The sequence below is a fragment of the Carassius gibelio genome, chromosome A11, assembly GCF_023724105.1.
Source record: "Carassius gibelio isolate Cgi1373 ecotype wild population from Czech Republic chromosome A11, carGib1.2-hapl.c, whole genome shotgun sequence".
NCBI classification, from domain to species: Eukaryota; Metazoa; Chordata; class Actinopteri; order Cypriniformes; family Cyprinidae; genus Carassius; species Carassius gibelio.
This window is the reverse complement of record NC_068381.1, coordinates 15125856-15145966: the sequence shown is the minus strand read 5'-3', so window position 1 is coordinate 15145966 and position 20111 is coordinate 15125856. Positions and strand designations below refer to the sequence as shown.

General features: G+C 35.5%; 1 protein-coding gene across 1 annotated transcript in view; it reads left to right on the top strand.

The window, feature by feature from the left end:
- Window positions 1-20111, top strand: part of LOC128022442 (inactive N-acetylated-alpha-linked acidic dipeptidase-like protein 2) — a 174122-nt gene that overhangs the window by 89984 nt on the left and 64027 nt on the right. The window contains exons 7-9 of the mRNA XM_052610035.1: window positions 10226-10318; window positions 13006-13211; window positions 14393-14521. Of these exons, the coding sequence (XP_052465995.1) occupies window positions 10226-10318; window positions 13006-13211; window positions 14393-14521 (428 nt within the window). The remainder of the gene's footprint in view (window positions 1-10225; window positions 10319-13005; window positions 13212-14392; window positions 14522-20111) is intronic.

Sequence of the window (20111 nt, the reverse complement as noted above, 5' to 3'; positions counted from 1 at the left end):
AGGAACTCAGGTGCAGACAGGAAGTAACTAAACAGGATTTATTTAACAAAAAAGGGGAAAACAAAACCCACGAGGGGGAAAACAAGGACTAGGGCAGATACAAAAATAACTAAACAGGACTGATTAGACAAGATAAACAAAGACTCAAAACTAGAGAACACTAACTACAAATAAACACTCACGGTTATACAGGACACAATATCTCAAAGGGGTTACCAGGGTATAATCACAGGTGAGGAACACAATGAACCGACGTAAGACAGAGCACACTAGGAAAGCTAAATAGGGGAACAATTAAGACACGACAGGTGGCACAGATAGCAATCACGACACGACTAGGTTAACAAGGGGGGCGGGGCAAGGGAACGAGACAACACAAGCACATGGCCCAAAGGCAAGGCCATGTGCTTGTACACAAAACACGGGTCTGTCATGATCCTGCCTCAAGACTAGGAAAAATCAAGGACACGAGGGCAGAATCATGACAATGGATGGCCAAGGCTCAATGATGCACGTGGGAAGTGAAGGCTGGTCTGTGTTCTCTGATCCAACAGACAAGATACTGTACTTCAAATTGCTCAATAGGTTAATGCTGGTTCTGATGTAAAGGTGTCAGAAAACACAGTGGATCATGTGGATGGCTGGGTGCGTGTGTGTTACTTACCTGGTGAACACACGGCACCAGGATGCACTGTGGGAAGAAGGCAAGCTGGTGGAGGCAGTGTGATGCTTTGGGCAATGTTCTGCTGGGAAACCGTGGTTTGTGCCATCCATGCGGATGTTACTTTGACATATACTACCTACCTAGGCATTAATGCAGACCATTAACACCCTTTCATGGAAATAGAATTCCCTAGTGGCTGTGGCTTCTTTCAGAAGGATAATAGAGTTTCCGCCAAAATCAGTATAGGCTTATTGTATCTGGTCGGTATTGAAAAGTCTGTTTTAAATTTCACACAAAATGCCATATCCGCCGAGATATTCTGCATGCTTTCTCCCTTTCTTTCCAAACCTCGACAAATGCCAGTCATCCTTCTCTGCAGAATGCAATATCTGCTCAAGCAATCACAGCACACCATTCCACACACTCTAGACCAGTGGTTTTCAACCTGTATTGCAGGTGGGCCGCCAATTATTTTCTGTTCATTTCCAGTCCATTCTAGGGCTGTGCGATTAAAAGAAAACGTCCTAAAATCACGATTTGAGCGTGCGCATATGCCTAACTCCAGGTTCACACACTGTCTGTGATGCGCCTTTTTTCTGAGCCAATGTTGACGGATCAGAGCGTTCTCACTGCGGTAAAAGGCTAGAAATAAAAACGTGCGAAAATAATTCATGTCTAACACATGAGCATAGAGTGAATTTGTTAGTGAACAGGATGCAGTTTAAGTGAGAGGAGACACGTTTTAAGTGTGCACACTCTCTCCTCGCAAAGCAGCGTGTATCTGAGCAAGCACGACCGGTTTTGTGACAGAGCAAAGGAAATCTGCTGCGAACAGAGAGATTCGCACTCGTGCATTATTTTAATGTGCTTTCGCGTTATATTTATGCGCTCTCACTGCTGACCGCATACACATACTGTATACACACTGCAAACACCTGAGGCACCGCTACAATTAATGAGCTCTATGAACAATGCATGGCAAAAAAGTCCCTGTATACAGGATTTTTTTTTTTTTTTTTTTTTTTTGCCACAAGTCTATACATTTTTTTACATCTTCACTATAGTGATAATTTTGACTTATGTCTGTTCTAGAGATGTTACAACTTTTTGATAAAGCTCTGATTGGTTTTCTTTTGGAAATATGTTTCAAGTACTAAGTTATTAACCCAACAATAGCGGGGTCAGTTCATTTTTTTGAAGTGGGCCGCGCAAACATATGTGTTTGGTTGTGTGGGCCGCGAGTTGAAAAAGGTTGGGAACCACTGCTCTAGACAGTAATGGCGGCGCTTAGAACCGGCATCCTAGTTTTCTCCATCTACTTTGTACTGTGTGATCAGCAAACAAATGTAGGGCTGCACAATGAATCGCATGTGATTGTCATGGGCAATTGTGAATGCGATATTGCATATCTTGTCAGTGTAAGTGTTTTTATCAATGCCATTTATGTTTTTGTTAATACAGTGTATAGCACTAGTCAACTAAATTTATGTAACATGGAATGGGCTTTTGGAAGTTGAATACAAGGGAAATGTAATTTTGGAATTTCTTTGGTCTAATGTGATGTTGTTTATGTTCTTGTTCATAAAATTTTATTTTATTGCTGTAATTTATAGCATTAACAAGATGACCTGTTGAATTAATTTTGGAGGCGATGAATGATTGAATGTATTCTCAGTCCAGTGCCTGTGTATAATATTATTATTAATAATATTAGTAAGTTCATATGTGGATTAAACCATATTATGTATTTCCAACAGTTCCAATATGAAAAACAACTTTTATATTGTTTCAATGGATTTATTTTATTTAAAAAAAAATAATAATAATAAATAAATAAATAAATAAAATAAAATAAAACTTGTCAAGGATTTATTGCACTTGGGGAAAATAAATATAATTTTATAATAAATCCTTGAAAATCAAAATCTGGATTTTAATTTTTAATGTTATCATAACCTAAAAATACTAAGTGAAATGATTTGACAGAAATGGTGGTTCTTATCGTGCCACTTTCTAAGTAAAGAAAACAGATTTTCACTAAAAATAATAAAAATCGATTTATAGCATTTTTGAAACAAACTCTTCATACACACACACACACACACACACACACACACACACGCACACACACACACACACACACACACAAATATATGTATATATATGAAGAGTTTGACAGTATGTCAAATTATGATTTTTAGTCCATCTTATTCAATATCCTGTGTGATACCTCAATGCAAAATAAAATCTAATTCTGAATAGAGCAGGGGCCTCCAACCTTATTGACAACACGGACCGGATATATTTTGAAAATATTCTCATGGTCTGGCTGGAGGGGAGTGAGGTTTATATATGAATTATATATAATATGTAATACTTTTTTAATAGAATTTGACATGCTAGCAGCTTCTGTTTCAGTGGTGAAATTATAAATCACACTCTATAACATGCTGCCAAGTAGAGGGAGATGTCTCTCTGTCTACGTTGTCAAAAGTAAAAACTACAAAAAAAAAAAAAAAAAAGTTTTCAATGCTGGTGTTCGGAGTTATGAGATACTGACATGGCAATTTGTGCCACTACACCAGTGAGAGCTTGTGATGTTTCCTGATGTGTGTGTACATGCAGACACTTGTATGTGTAAACTTCATCACATCCTTCCAGGTGTCAGAACCTGCCATTCTGTCCATATGTGACATGCATATGCACATGTGCATGTGCACATAGTCATTGTCACAGTCATATAGGCGTCTGCCCCCACATACACAGACAGAAATACGCTGAGCTCTGAGTCAGCTTTCAGTCTCTAACTCCAGCTACAGTACATGTGTGCAAAGGGAGACCTTTGCTACAGATTTTAATAGGGGTTTATTAGTCTCTAATTCCTACTACTGAGTGAAAATCGCTTCTTATCTTTGCATGGTCACCCAGGAGACCCCGTCACTGTGGCTGAGCCGCTGTGTTGGCTTGATAGGAAGTAAAGGATTTACAGCCCCAGTGACAAAACGAAAGGTAATGGGCTTAAAGACTAATCTTAAAGTTCCAAAACAGAGGTTAAAGGGATAGTTCACCAATAATGGAAACTTCTCGTCATTTACTCACACTCCAGTTGTTCTGTAACACTTTATAATAACTTTCATTTATAAATAATTAACAAACATTTTATAATGAATAACAGATGATTAGTTAATATATTTACATAGTTAGCAATATGAGATCATGTTCTTGTTAATATTTAGTAATGAACTTACTAAACAATGATAAGAATCTTCATTTGTTGGTCTTTGTTTGTTTTGTAGACCTCAATTTACACATTTTAACAAACAATCTATTAAGGTATTTATTTATTTATTTATTTTATTTTATTATTATTATTATTATTTGCAGTACCCAATCTAAAGTGGAAACACATTTATATATGTTTACTAATCATTAATACCTCTATGAACAGCCATCTCAATGGCAAATTATGTCCTGAAAGACCTGGATTTGCCCTATTCATACATTTTTACTAATAATTTATTAATCATTTTTCATGTTTTTGCAGTAGCCATTCTAAAGACAAACTATTCATCATTTATAAATGTTTATAAATCGTAACTAATAATTTAGTATCTTTGCGGAATTGGACATATGTAACAAGGTTTGTGTAAAGAGTGGTTAATTAAGCTTAGCTTAATGTTTGCTAAAGACATAACAGATTGTAATTCTGGTGAAAAAAAAAAGGTTTTATTGCCTCAATACTCACAATAGTATACTACTCTTCATTATATAATTAAATAGGATCACTATTCCTTGAATTATAAATAAACAGGAAAACAAATCATTTTTAAAGAAAATACTTAATTTATCAAACAAAGTAAGATGAACAGATTGGACTGTGTTCCCTTATAATAAACTGTCAGGATCCCAGTCTATGTTCCCGTGTCTTGGTTTTGTGGACTCTTATTTTGAAATGTTCTTGTTCCACTTTGTTTCTGTATTCCCTTGTTCCTTTGCCCATCTTGGTTAGTTTCTAATATAATTGATTAGCTCCTCCCTCCTTGTTACCTCATTATCACTTCAGTATATACCTCAGTGTCACACCACCATTCACTGTCGAGAATTGTTTTGCCCATATTGTCTTGTTTCCTGCCTTGTCTTGCCACTGTGTTTTGTTTTGGATTGTTTACCTTGTTTTGATCCTTGCTTTCGTATTTTTGGATTTACCTTTTGGATTACCCTGTTTGGATATTGTTTGCTCATCGAAGACCCACACTTGCCCTAGGATTATTCTTGTGTCTTGCCCTCTGTATACCTGTTAGCCATTGTTTGACCCATGACTGTTATGACCACGTCTCTGACCAATAAATGCTCGCACGTTGCATGTCTCGTAGGCTCCCGCGTTACATAATCAGATTGACTTGTGTACACAGTTGACACTTTAACAAACCCTTAAATCCTAGTCATACCATCAAACCTAGCTATATCACACCTCAGTAGCTGCTATAGTGTTGTGCATTAACACAAGCTTTTAATCGTTTTATAACATATGTTAAAATAATTTGTAGATTTTCAGTAAGTGTTTGATCATATGAACTGAAAGTTTAATGATATTTGTAAGCATTTAAAACATTAAGTAATGTTTAATAAGTTTTTTAGCAAACATTAACAAGCAATTACACAAACTTCACTGGCATCAGCTGGACAGCAGCGAGGGAAGGTGGTGAGTGAGGAAAGGGGCAGAGAAACCACCAAAAGCCATGTGCTCCAGGGCAACAAGAAGCCGAAGACCCCACTGAGATCGTGGCAATAGGCAGGTGAACAACACGCGTACACTCTGCTAATTACTCAGAGAGGGATGCGCAGCAGTGCTCAAACATGCCATATATTAAAAATGAAAGGATTACAATGTAAAATATTATCATTGTGCTCGGTAGATGGTCTACTTGTGGGCTTTAACCTCGCATACAAGCAGAAACGTTATACACTCTGGAGAAGTGTTCAGTCTTTTCTCTTGCAAATTCCGCCATGGCGCGAGTGCTACTGCCAACAAATTTGTCTTTACCAGGCAATCTGTCAGTACATTTCTACATTTTCTTGGACAGAGTGCATGCAGTTGAGTACAAAATTTTGAGGTTTTAAAATCTAGTTTAATAGAAAAAAAAAAGTTTTAGTATTAAGAACAATTTATAAATTAAACATTTTATTGTTTAAAAAGAATGATACATATTTATGAATTATTTGAATTTCAAAAACATGGGCATAGATACCTACATTTAAATTCTTGTAAAAAAAAAAAAAAAAAAAAAAAAAAAAAAAAAAGTTAAATGTATACTTATGGATACAGCATTAAGTGTGTATATATGTCACTTTCCACCACTGACTGGAACATGGACTGCTACAACCTGTCTTCTGTTATCAGCCCAATGTCCAGCGATCAATGTCTGCCAAAACCTGCAGTGGCAACACGAATGCCATCGATCCCACAGAGAGGGAGGGCCACCTCTCGCCCAGCACTCTTCCACTCCTCCCGTTCTCTTTCTCAGTCTGAAAGCTCCCAGCCGTGACCCACTCCAGCTCCAGTCCCAAGCCTGCACCTCTCTTCCATTAACCAGATCAAACACTCTGAAGCTAGTAATCTGTGCTCTATTGATTGGGCCGAGCTTTGACCTCTCCAGAGGTTTCAGATCATTTGTTTTCATCTGTCTCCCCTCTTTCATTCCATTCCCTTTCAATTAAGGCTCACTGTATCGCTAAAACATGCTCTAATTGCACCAGCATCTCCCTGGCAGGGAAATGAGACATTAGCCTCAAAAGTACATATGTGAGCAGGAAACTTTCCCACATATTCTTACATTGTACTGCCTACAGTATGTTTAGGATGCTGGTAATTCATTGTTGATGGCTTTGAGAAGATCTTGAATGTTTCGACATAGTCCTGAATGACATTTATTCATTGCTGTGTGTGAGTGTGTGTTTTTGTCCCAGTGGATCAGGCAGCCATCATTCATTTATTCACGGTGAAGAAATCAGATTGAGAGATTGAACATAAGGGGTCCAAGTACATTAGTATTTTCTATGAACGTCTGTGGGCTCATGTTCCCTTCCTCGCTGTGCTCCAGATGAAAACTCATAGTGTAATAAATTTATGTGCAATTACAGCTTGCTGGCAGAAAACTGTGGAATAGCTTTATCGAAACACACCCATTCCTTTAATTATGACGCTATTGATTGTGGTGCGTAAGTAACCCATCCCATATTGGTTTTGCTCTCTCCATTTGCAACCTCATGATAAATAAAATACACTTATGCAATACTCTGAATGATGGCGTTATGGTATGAAATATGGCATGAAATAATGGTAAAACAATATTGCACTTTAATACTTTTTGTTTGCTGCTTTTGATAGTAGATATTTTGTTAGTTCATTGATACACTGATCATTTTTAAGCTAAATTTAATTTTTTCTGTGATGCATCTGTACAGATACAAATTCTTATTTGTCACCATGCTGAAGCTGACTAACATCGATGAGAATCTACAAATTTTTCCATATGGATTTTTCCCATATCTCTCCCCGTATTTTGAATTACACATTGCATTGTGCATGGTACTGTCAAATGTGCCAGTATCTTTTCCATTTTTATTTTAGAATTATTTTTTTCTTACTGTGAATATATTCTACTTTAAGTTAATATTGTGAAAAATCATTTCCATTAAGCTTGTTATAGATATTATTATCAGCATCAAACATTAATAAATGTGATATTGGAACTCATGTTATCCCAAACCCATTAGGCTTTAATTTATGTTCAGAACACAAATTAAGATTTTTGTTTGTTAATATTCTCTCAAACATCTTGTCCGTTCATTGAAATATGTAATCATCATTTTCAAGCTTTAAAATATCTAAAAACATTGTAAAAGTTGTCCAGATCGATATTTCTTACAGAAACAGCTCAAGTCTTCTGAAAAGAAGATTTATAAGATTTGATTAATCTTATATTTTATTCATACGATTCATACGATGCACAGATTTAACTTTGACTTTTATTCACATATAAGCAATAATACTCATGCATGCTTACAGAAGAGCTGATTAATATGGTAAACAGATTCTCAAACACAAGAACAAACCTCATTTGTTTTTACCTGTCACATCAATACATTTGATCTTTCAGTATTGCAAATTGTATATGTATATGTATACGTGTATGTATGTGTGTGTGTGTGTGTGTGTGTGTGTGTGCTCTTGTTTTTGTGACATATCAGGACACAACTCTGTATAATGACATGGGTATGACACAGGTATTACAAGGAGAGGGTGACTTATGAGTATATAACCCATGTCCCCATTTTTCAAAACGCTTATAAATCATACAGAATTCAGTTTAATGCACAAAGTTTCCTGTGATGGTTAGGTTTAGGGGTAGGGTTGGTGAAGGGCCATAGAATATATAGTTTCTACAGTATAAAAACCATTACGCCTAAGGGATGTCCCCACTTTTCACAAAAACAAGCGTGTGTGTGTTTTTTTTTTTTTTTTTTTTTTATACAGAATATACTTCTAAAGAACATATTATTCAGGGTCATTTTTAAATGCCACTGCAGCTGTCGACTTGTTCATTCTTTCCCTACAAGATCACTTTTTCACTTTGCTCAATAGCCAGTACGCTTTCATACCTATCGATGATTAATGGACAAATCTCTCACACCACGACCTGTGAGCACGCCTGCACTTTTAAACACTCCCTTAGAACTGCATATACATCTTCTGCTCTTTACCCAAAGTCATTTGTGCTGTTGTCAGGGGTGACAAATGGGGTTTGGGAGGCTGTGTGAAGCCCACTGAATTTTCAGAGTGAAGTAGATTACACTCAAAGAGTAAAAAAAACACATCTGTACACATCAGCGGCATTTACGTCTTTGTACGTCTGAGGTACCAAACCAAATCGTTATTTTCTGATATTCACACATCCAGGAACTAATAAAAAGCTCATACTCTATACATCGCACCTCAAGGAGGGCACATTTGCCAATAAATCCAAAGCTTTCTTGAAAAGGAATTTTCAATTCCATCTCTGTAGTAAACTATGGAATTACATTTGCTTCAATAAAAATTTACGAAACTTTATAAAAATTAACATAACTTCTTCAAAAAACTATCAAAAATATGCCATTGCAAAAGAAGAAAAACACAATGAAAAAAAAAAAAGAACTCAATAGCACAAAATTAACAGGCTCTCCAAATATGCTTCATTCTTTGTTAAAGTTTTTCAAAGATTCGCTTTTGCTAATCGTGGATTCTGAATGCATTGCTTACGCTTTGACGTTTTTCGTTTGGTGTTTTGACACAAACCCCTCGTGGGGGCGGGCTTAACAGTGATCTACTCTGATTGGATTGTGAGCTTTTGATGGACAGGTGCTCTCTGACCGGGAAGTACAGACACCACTCAGTGGTGTTAAAAACATTAACAAAGAATGAAGCATATTTGAAGAGCCTGTTAAATTTGGGTGACTCAGTTCAAAGTTTTTCTTCTTTTGTAATGGCATATTTTTGATAGTTTCTGAAACAGTTACATTCAGTTTTATAAAATTACATTCATTTTTATTGAACCAAATGTAATTCCATATTAAACCAGAACCTTGTCCACTGCTGGATTTTCACATCTCCATGTTGGCTCAGCGATGTATTCTAGGGCCAGGAGTTTCTTCTTTTTATCTGCTGGCATATCAGCCTCATTGATATTCACTCCATCACACTGAGCCTTTATGTGTAATTGGTAAGAGTGTGAGCTGAACAGTGGCAGCAACTTTTTAAGCTGCTCTGATGGTGTACACTTTCTCTGCAACACGCAAACAGATGGTAAAAGCAAAGGCTACCTGCTCTCTGTTTTATAGGTCCTGTACATATAATGAGAGGGGATTTAATAATGGAGTATGTGCTAATAGCTTGCAAGTGATATTCCAAATGGAAAGTGGATTTTCTCAGGGCACACAGTCAATATAAATCCTCATCTGGGCCATGTAATCATTGATCACATCGATGTACTGTACTATAAGGGAAACACCTAACCCTATGTGTCAAAATTTTTAGTTTCCAAAAGTAAAGGAGTTGCCATTAGATGGAAAAATGTATTTTCCACCATAGAAACAATGTATATATATACACAGACACACACACACACACACACATATATATATATATATATATATATATATATATATATATATATATAACATTTTGTACCTAATTATAAAAAGTATTTTTTAATGATATAGCTTATTATTATTATTATTATTATTATTATTATTATTATTATTATTATTATTATTATTATTTTATTGTTGTTGTTGAATTTTAAATAATACCTATATTATGTTTATTTTATAATTAAAAAAATAGATTTATTAACAGAATTTTACATTTACATTTATTCATTTAGCAGACGCTTTTATCCAAAGCGACTTACAGATTTTATTGAAACAACCTCTCCATTTCTTTGCCTTTTTCTTATAGCTGGATCCATCAATGTCTCATGTCCCTGACTAATTTGTTTGGAATTTCTGTTTGTTCCTCAGCAAGAAAAATCATAAACCTCACCATTGAAAACCAGGCATCCTTCAAGATGGTGCACAATGTTATTGGATATCTCAAAGGCAAGACCAATCCAGGTAGGTCAACACAAAATCAAGACATATAACCCGAATTTTCATTTAACAAACCCAAAGGGCTTTTTGTCATAGTTAATGCAAGATTAATGTTTATTTATTTATTTATTTTTTTAATAGCAAAACACTGTCATTTGAACTGTGTGATATTGCCAGTGTGTGCCCAGTCCTAAACCACTGGGCTCTTTGATTTGACATAACAAAGACACAGTGCTTTGTCACAATGCTTTATTGTATTTGTGATAGCAGAGTGAAACAAGAGTGCAATCTAAGCATTCTCCTCTTCATCCGCTGAAAAAGCAAGAGTCTTGGGGTGAATAAAGCCAAATCTGAGTCTATGTGCTGAAACAGCCCTTTTTCCTCCTTGCACTTTGACAAACTAATCTCTTAAAACAACGTCTGCCATCACTGTCCAAATGCAGGTCATTTGACTGCTGAAAATAGGCTTTTAATTACAGACTACTATTTTCACCTTCAGGATGATTTAATTGTACGTCTGATGTAATGAAAGCATTTAATCTTTCACCTCCACCCCATGACTGTAAAAGTCACTGTGTCTGTGTATTTAAACCCTTCATGATTTACTGTCCAGATTTACAGCACTCTTCTCCTGTCATAATTGGTCACCCAGTTACTTATTATGAATCACAAATCATGCAGAGGTGTTCTTCTCCTTGACTTTTGTCTTTTTATAATGCGTCTTATTTATTTATAATTTTGATGCCATTTTAATAACTTCCCTTAAGACCGCAGTAGTACTCTTGAGTACAAGTGGGGTACTCTATTCCTTATTTCTTTGCTAGTCTGTTTCTTTTTCTGAGTCTGTCTCTACTCTCACTAGCTGTCAGTGAGAGGTGGCCCAGTGCTGTTTATAGGCCACAGCTAATTACATTAGAAATGTAAGAAGAATGTTTCTTTTTTGGTCTGTATGTTATTTGGTGTATGTGAAGGCATAGTGTGTAAATCTAGAGAAAGTATAACTCATATGTGTACAGTGAACAGAGATTTTATGATTTAAAACAATGCTCTTATGCTTCCCAAGGCTGCATTTCTTTGATTAAAAAAATAGAGGAAAAAATAATATTGTGAAATATTTTTTTAATATACTTTAAAATGTTATTTATTCCTGCAATCACAAATCTGACTTCTCAGTAGACATCTCTACAGGAATAATTTTTATATGCTGATTTTTTTTTTTTTTTTTTTGGTATCATCAGTGCTGAAAACAGCTGATTCATATTTGGGTCATATACTTTTTTGTTGATAAATAGAAAGGTCAAGCAAGCAGTACTGATTTGAAATATATCTTTTTTTTTGTATAAATATACTTTGTAAATATATATAAAAAGTTCACTTTGATCAATTAAATGCATTTTTGCATTTTTTAGTGTAAAGTACAAAAAAGTTACTGAATAAAGACCACTATGACTTGAGTATTTATGTTATCACCATTGCAAATGACAAGTGTTATAGAACAAGTGTTTGGTTATTTTTTTGTTATTCCAGACAGACTGGATGATGGTGAGATCAGATCTCTGTGTGGAGCACTGACTGCTGTCAGACTCCTCGTGCAAACAAAAATCTCACTGGATTATTACAATTAATGGCAAAAATTATGTTGACAAATCCTCCCCTTGGAATTATAAGGTTCTATCTGCGTTCTCAATAGTTTTGAGATATTGAGCTTCAAAGTTTTTGTGTTCCATAGACTTCTGTAGATAGAACCATTTTGTATTTTCAATTAAAAATCCCAAAATGTACCAAACTTAAAATAAAACATCACATAATGTAAATAAATTGTCACAGAATAACAATTCTGTGAATAACTCAATTTTGACAAAAATGTCAGATAGAACCTTATAATTCCAAGGGGACGAAATGTAAAGTGATATTTACTACTGACACTCTACTGCAAAAGATAGAAATAACTGACTTAAAACCATTTTTAGTATTAAAACAATTTAATACTAGTGGTGTTATACTTAGATATTATATACACACACACACACACACACACACACACACACACACACACACACACACATATATATATATATATATATATATATATATATATATATATATATATATATATATATATATATATATATAGTTATAGTATATACATTAATTTGTTAATAATATACATTTTATACATACATTTTCATAATTCAAACATTTCACTACATTTTTATTTTACCAAAATTCCTTGTTGTCTTGTAAAATATACCATTTTACTGTAACTGTGTATTAGTTACAGTAAAAACAGTGATACAGTGTATCATTATCCAGGGAAACTCTTTTAAAAAGCAAGTGTAAATATCAACTTCTGATGCGATGTCTCCACAGTTAACACCAATAGCAAAAACAGATTCCAGCACTGCAACCGGATGTAATTGAGCTAGCTGAGGCAAAACCTGAAAGTGATTAGGCAAAGAGTCTATTAAAGGGTTAGATTAGGTAGAAATAGCAACTTAATTGCAGATTACTACATTATTTTTAAAGTTTGGTAAAGTTGACATTTAACCAATTAACAGTTTTGTGTTGAAATTGATTTGCGCATTCAATTTCTTTTTGGAAAAACTTTTGCCCTGCAGTTGATTGACCCTCCACTTGTGTGAACATGTTTGTTGTTGCGTGATTGTTTCTTGTTTTGTATGTAAGTGTTACCGCTCTGTTTCCCCTTGTAGATCGATATGTACTAGTTGGCAGTCGTCATGGCAGCTGGTACGAGGGTGCGTTGGCAGATTGGGGGAACGGCTCTGCAGTCATGACTCAGATCATCGCCTCTATGACGGCTCAAACTCGTGCGGGCTGGCAGCCCGACCGCACCATTGTCTTCTGCTCCTGGGGGGGGACCTCACTGGGCAACATCGGCTCCTTTGAGTGGGGGAAGGTAATACTTGAATATTCCATGTATTGCTTTGTTAAAGTTTAGCAAAAAAAAATTGAAGTGAAATGTCCAATGAGTGACTAAAAGCACAGTCAGTTTAATCCGAAAAGATAATCATGAGTCTTTCAGTCATTATTATGTTGGTTGTTGTTGATATCACACTTATGAAATGAGCTGTCTGGTGAGTGCCACTAAAAGGTTAATAATTTATCACGTTTAAAAATAACTTACTGCCTACACTTATCCGAACCAGTAGTATTAACAGAAGCAAGCATGAGATAAAAAACACATTTTAGCCACTTTAGCATGCTTGTACAAGTCTTTGAGCTCTATTATTTTTACTCGCGTTTCACTGGACATGACCCGACCACTCCCTATCACAAGTGCAATGCCATATCAGGTGAGCTTCTGAGCAAGTTTACTGCATCAGAAAAGTATTGCATATGGAGCTGGTTGTGTGATGCTAATGTCATAATGTTTCTATTAGTTTACAAGTGAAAAAAAAAAAGTTCAACATGGAAATCAGCCCTAATCACGAAGGAACAAGACAAATGAACATGTGCCCTTTATGTACATGAGCATCTGGGTCACATTATAAAGTAGCCTACAATTTAAGCATATAGGCTGCATTTTTTAGATATAGATTAAAAAAATATGCTTGAGTTTGTCTGATACATCATAATAACATTTTTTGGAAATCTCTGGCAACACAATGTAGAGTATTGACCCCAAAGTTGGGTTTAGTAGAAGGTCAAAAGCACCTGCCTTTTTCTCTTCCTCAATTTAACAACTAAAGCGGAGGAGGAAAAACAAAAAATAGTACAGATTATCCTTGAGCAGCCGTACAAAAGTTTGCTAACATGATCACCAAGCCATGAAGATTCAATCAGACAGATGGATGATTTTGGAGTGTTAATGAAATTATTCTACTCGGCGAAGGAGTTCATTCTAATTAGTATAATGCAAACATCATCATTAATCTTAAGAAGCCCATAATGATGTCACAATTAAATTACAGTTTTTGAGTATGCGATAGACAATAATGATTCATATTATTTACAATGCTCATTTTACAAAATTGTAGTGTGTCATGGGGGTGAAAAAGGTTTGTATGCCAAAATATCACTCAAAGCTCTGACATATCATCAGTTGGCAGCAGACGGCTGTTCTGTGTGTCTATACAGGAGAATGCAGTGGTTCTTCAGAGCAGGGCAGTGGCTTATGTCAGCCTGCACAGCCCCGTCAGAGCCCCTGGATCCCTGCAGGCAACAGTGTCACCTTCCCTTCAGCAACTGGCAACTGAAACCCAAAAGGTACTTTTCAAATATTAATTTATATCTGCTTGGACAAGATACTTGTAAATAGGATGTTAAATAGAACCCGATTATCACTGAGAACCGATTATCACTACCCATAATGGCTGATGCTGAAGAGCACATTGCTAGGTGGTCCTCATTTTATTCAGATTTGCCCTACAACAAATCTATGCCCATGGCCTAGACTCCTCAAAAAAAAAAAAAAAAAAAAAAATATATATATATATATATATATATATATATATATATATATATACAGTATATATATATATATATATATATATATATATATATATATATATATATATATATATATATATATATATATATATAAATATATATATATATATTTGTAATAGGGAATAAAAAAATAAACTGTCTTGGTAAAGGCTGCCAACTTATTTAAACTTAAAGTGGCATGTGATTGTCTGAACACTTTAAAGTTGAGGGGAATTTGATTTTGAATTCTTCCACCACTGAATGCGGAATTGATACTTATCCTAGACTGTTAATTCACTCAACAAGGTCTTGGTGTTTTAGCAGTGTGCACCTAATTTTCTGCATAAAATTTCTCAGCTGCATGTCATTTACAATGAACACTGAGTCTGAGTTATGCATTCATGTGGCATTTCCAATAATGTAAGATATAACTCATCTAACTTATCAAACCTTCATATAGCTCTTGTGTTCCGCTCAAGTTTCCAGATATATAGAGCATCTTACTCATTCTGACAGGTTCATTTACGATTTGTGTGAAAATATTGTAGGTTTTCTGAAATTATTACTAAACTCTTTAAAAATCAGTTTTGCTATGCTTATTAACTCGCTGTAACTTTAAAGCAACTTCAGTGAGTTTGAACTTTAAAACTTTCAACCTCTTTAGCATCTGGTAATTGTACCAGATGTGAATGGAGCAACAGAAAAGGTTAATATATTTAAATATTGCCAATGTATTATATGCTTTGTATAGCATGCAGTAGGTTGGAGGCCCTGGTCCAATGACAGAGTGCCCCATTATTTTTATCCAGACAATAATTTTCTTCATTAACCTAAATGCCAGTCCAACTGTGACATTTCAACCTAATAAAGTCAGCTCTGACCTGCACGGCTACCAGTATTGAAATGTGCCCTGCAAAACTTCTAAGAAATATGTCCGTAATGTTTGTCAAAGTAGTTCATTTAGAGGAAAATAATTTATGAGATTTGATGTGAATAGGCAGAAAGGACTCAGGAGGGAGTTTTGCAAAATGACGTTGTTATGCATTGCATAACACTAGGTACCTGTTTGAAAAGTATAGAAAATCTCTAGCTAGGGATGGAATCGTGTGCATACAGTATATGTGTTTATAGCTCCTCCCTTATGAAATGTTAAGCTTTGGGTTGTTTGTCATAAATCTAAATATCCATAACAAAAGAAGAGTCGGAGCATATTTAGAAAAGTCCTACATGTTAAATAAAAATAATAAAATAAATAAATAAATAAATTAGCAATAATTGTAAACTTTTGACGTTTGAGATAAATGATCGTCTTGACAGACAGCAGTTAAATGTCTAGAATACAATAAATAAAAATGAGACTTCAATCCTTTAAGAAAATGTAGAGACTTATGTTATATCTAACATCCAAACCACATTGAATGTGATGCCTGTTGTTTATTTGATATAATAATTATTCCTGCTAATTATGTGATCACAACAAAGAGGAAAGCCATTTAGCATCAGCACTTTTCATTGTCTAAAATTCCAGCTCTGTGACCCTATGCCTTCCCTCCACCAATCGGTTCCTGTCTCTCAGTAGATTGATACTAGCTTATGCTAATTGCTGTTGTCCTGTCAGAGCCTTCTACGCAATGAGACACAAGTTGATCTCATTAGCATGCTAATTTAATGGAATTACATCCCATCAAAGATGCACTGGGGCTGTTTGAGGTGACTTTGTTGAACTTTCACTTCCAATTTTCAGGTACAATAAAAGAAAAGTTATTTTTTTTTTTTTTACTGGTTGTTTTCCTGTTTTGCATTGTTTCGTCAAGCTTTGACTGGTTAAACTGTTACAACCAAAGCATTTTTCTATTATTTTATTCCACGTAAATCAATATTGCAGGCCTATGTCCTGGTGTCCCATGCAGTGCAATATTATTAATAAAATGCATCACACATGAAGTTTTTCTTTGCTCTGAAATTTTACATGCAGTTTTTCCAGTCATCTTGAATTGCTGCAATTGCGCAATTTATCTTTCAAAGAAGGTTTCCTGGAGGCATCAGGTATCCATCCATCCATCCATCTATCCATCTTCTTCCGTTTATCCGGGCCTGGGTCGCAGGGGCAGCAATCTAAGCAGAGACTCCCAGACTTCCCTCTCCCTAGACACTTTCTCCAGCTCTTTCGGGGGGATACTTAAGCGTTCCCAGGGCAGCCAAGAGCCATAATCCCTCCAGTGTGTCTTCGGTCTTCCCCAGGGCCTCCTCCCAGTGGGACGTGCCCAGAACACCTCCCCAGGAACAGATGCCCGAGCCACCTCAGCTGTTTCCTCTCGATGTGGAGGAGCAGCGGCTCTACTCTGAGGTCTTTCCGAGTGGCCAAGCTCCTCACCCTATCTCTAAGGGAGCGCCCAGCCACCCTACGCAGAAAGTTCATTTTGGCCGCCTGTATCCGGCATCTTGTCCTTGGCCCACAGCTCATGACCATAGGTGAGACTAGGAACGTAGATCGACCGGTAAAATCGAGAGCTTTGCCTTGAAACTCAGCTCCTTCTTTACCACGACAGACAGGTACATCGACCGCATCACTGCAGAAGCTGCACCTATCAGCCAGTCAATCTCCCGCTCTATCCTTCCCTCACTCGTGAACAAGACCCCAAGATACTTGAACTAATCCACTTGAGGCAGGAGCTCTCCACCAACCTGAAAGGGACATGCCAACCTTTTCTGGCTGAGAACCATGGCCTCTGACTTAAATGTGCTAATTCTCTCTCTTTCAATATTTTGAGACGTTTTAACAACACTATAAATAATGTTAGAGCTATAGATGTAATACTTTCTACTTATCTTGATTCGCAGCTGTCTTTGGAATAAAGATGCCAATGTGGTGATGTTTTGAATGGGTGCTTTGGAACCAATTATAATAAAGGAAGTACTTCTGTTGGGATTACAGAGCAAAACACAATGTGAATTGAGAGATTGTTATTGTTTAATTGGTTATTGTTGGAGTAGCATGTGCGTGCCTGTCAATTTTAAACTGAAATTACACAGGGAGAAAAGCAAACAATGAGGTATAATGTTTTGTGTGGGAAAATCAATCAGTTTTGATGTGAAGAGGAATGATGTAATTTGATTTGGAAGGAAGTGTGTTTATTTGACCATCTCAAACAGGTCCAGTGCTAGTTATAGGTAGTACAGATTGCCTAGGGTCTCGGGCTTTGAGTAGGGGCCTCCATAACCGTAGGATCCACTACGTGCTTGTCCACCAGTCAAGACGAAGAGAAAATTCTAGCCTCATTGTTCATTGGATATAGTTGATTTTTCACTCATTTGCAATTAAACCAATAAATGTTGCAGTTTCAAAGCAGATCCTGTGCAATGAAAACAGCAAAATAGGCTCGCAAAGAAGTACAGCTCCTAATACAGGTGTGTGAGTTGTCATCTATTTTAGCGTGATTGCAATGTGTCCTAAATATAAACTTGTTCTGTTGATCAGAGTCATTTCTGGAAAGATCATTCACTGCTTTATTGAGTTTAAAAAAGCGCGACGTGTCCAGATCAAACACTTTTGTGAATTTGAATTTGTGCGTAATGTGAATGGCATTGGAGCTGACTATCAAAATAGCTACAAAAATAAAAGCAGATAAGTTTTTGTTCAAAGTTAAAACTAAAACATACTAGAACATTTTTTTTTTTTTTTTTTGCTGTGATTACATTACTGCTCTGACATAACCCTTATAATTTTAATTTAAAATAACTAGAAAAAATAAAAAAAAATTCTGCTTAGCAGAAAAACGACATGTGAGTAAGTGATTGACAAAATTTTATATTGGGTTGGAGTATTCCTTTAATATTGCTTTCTCCAATGAATTGTTGTCGTGTCTGAATCAGGAGAGAAATATGCACAGACCAAGTACAGTTTACAAATTAAAAAAGTTGTTAAAAATTGGTCAGTGTATTTTGATTTGGGAAGGAAACAGTGGATGGATTTTTCCACTGGAGGATGCAGTAGCCTTTGATACATTTATTAAAAATATTGCTTTTCACTTCTCAAGATACTATTTGATGGACTGGAGTTGTGTGGATTACTTGTGAATTATTGTGATGTTTTTTTTTTAATCATCTGTTAGGACCCTATTTCTGTCTGAACTCCTATTCACCACCCAGACATTTAAATTATTTTACTTGTTTACAATGTGTTTTTTTAATATTGATGCTTTCCAATTTATTCTGAAAATGTATTGCAGGGTTTACGCTGATAGTGATCACGGTAGTTTTATTCAATCTTATCTCATCCTGAACAGCCAAACTTGCCTTAACTGCTCTCATAACCAACTGACTCCGATATTTTACTCTTATTACTTACTCTTATTTTTACTCTTTTTTTTATGTTTTAAAACCTGTTAAGCTTTGGGTAATCCTTTCTAAAAATCAATATCTCTTGCAAAGGAAGTAAAAACCAGTAGGCTCTTTCATACAGTAATTTATTCAGACAGCACAGGAGTTTGTAGAGCTCAAATGAAAGTCACATTCACATGTTCAAAACTTTTGCCCAGCAAAAGTACTGTTTAGTGTAAAACATGTAGAAGAATAAAAAGGTTGTCGATTCATTAAATGATAAACTATTTCCTCTTAAAAGCTGTTTATTCAGTATAGTGAAGCCTCTCCTCATTTGACATACATTCATGGCCTCTGGTCTCCATCCCTGCGTACCACCAAAGCAGCAGCAGTAGCATAAGTCGTTATGGTTTTTTTGGTCAAAGGTTGCATGCTTTTCTTTGGGTGTGTTTAACCATGTTTGAGTGAGAAATCAGACTAGGTAATGCTATATTGTTACTAAAATGGTAATTTCCCCGTGGCATATTATAGGTCTATTATGTATTTATATCTTTTTATATTCACAATTAAATTTAAATATCTAAAAATTGATGTCTAAAAATTTATATCATTTATCGATAAAATGATTTTAAAAAAGTGCATTAATACAAGTTTCTTAATGATATAAAAAATTTAAAATATTTAATGTTGTTTACCTGTCAATATGTAGTAAATTTATGTCTTATCCATTGTAATTTGTCCAAATTATACGTTTCATTATCAATCAAAGCATGTGTGCTTGTGAACGTTATGTACTGATATCTGCCTATAAATAATGAGACCAGGCTGACTGGTCAAAACATCTCAATGATTGACTACAACAAAATACGAGAAACACGCCAGTCTGACATTTTGGCAACCCTGTGAATGATAGATTACTGACCTTAGCAGAGTCTTGATCAATACTGTAAAAAACAACTGACAGAACCAAGTTTTGTGTTTCAGACTCACCCACATCTGATAAACTCTCCATGTGATAATGCAGCCGGGCATGCTTTTGCCACTGTTA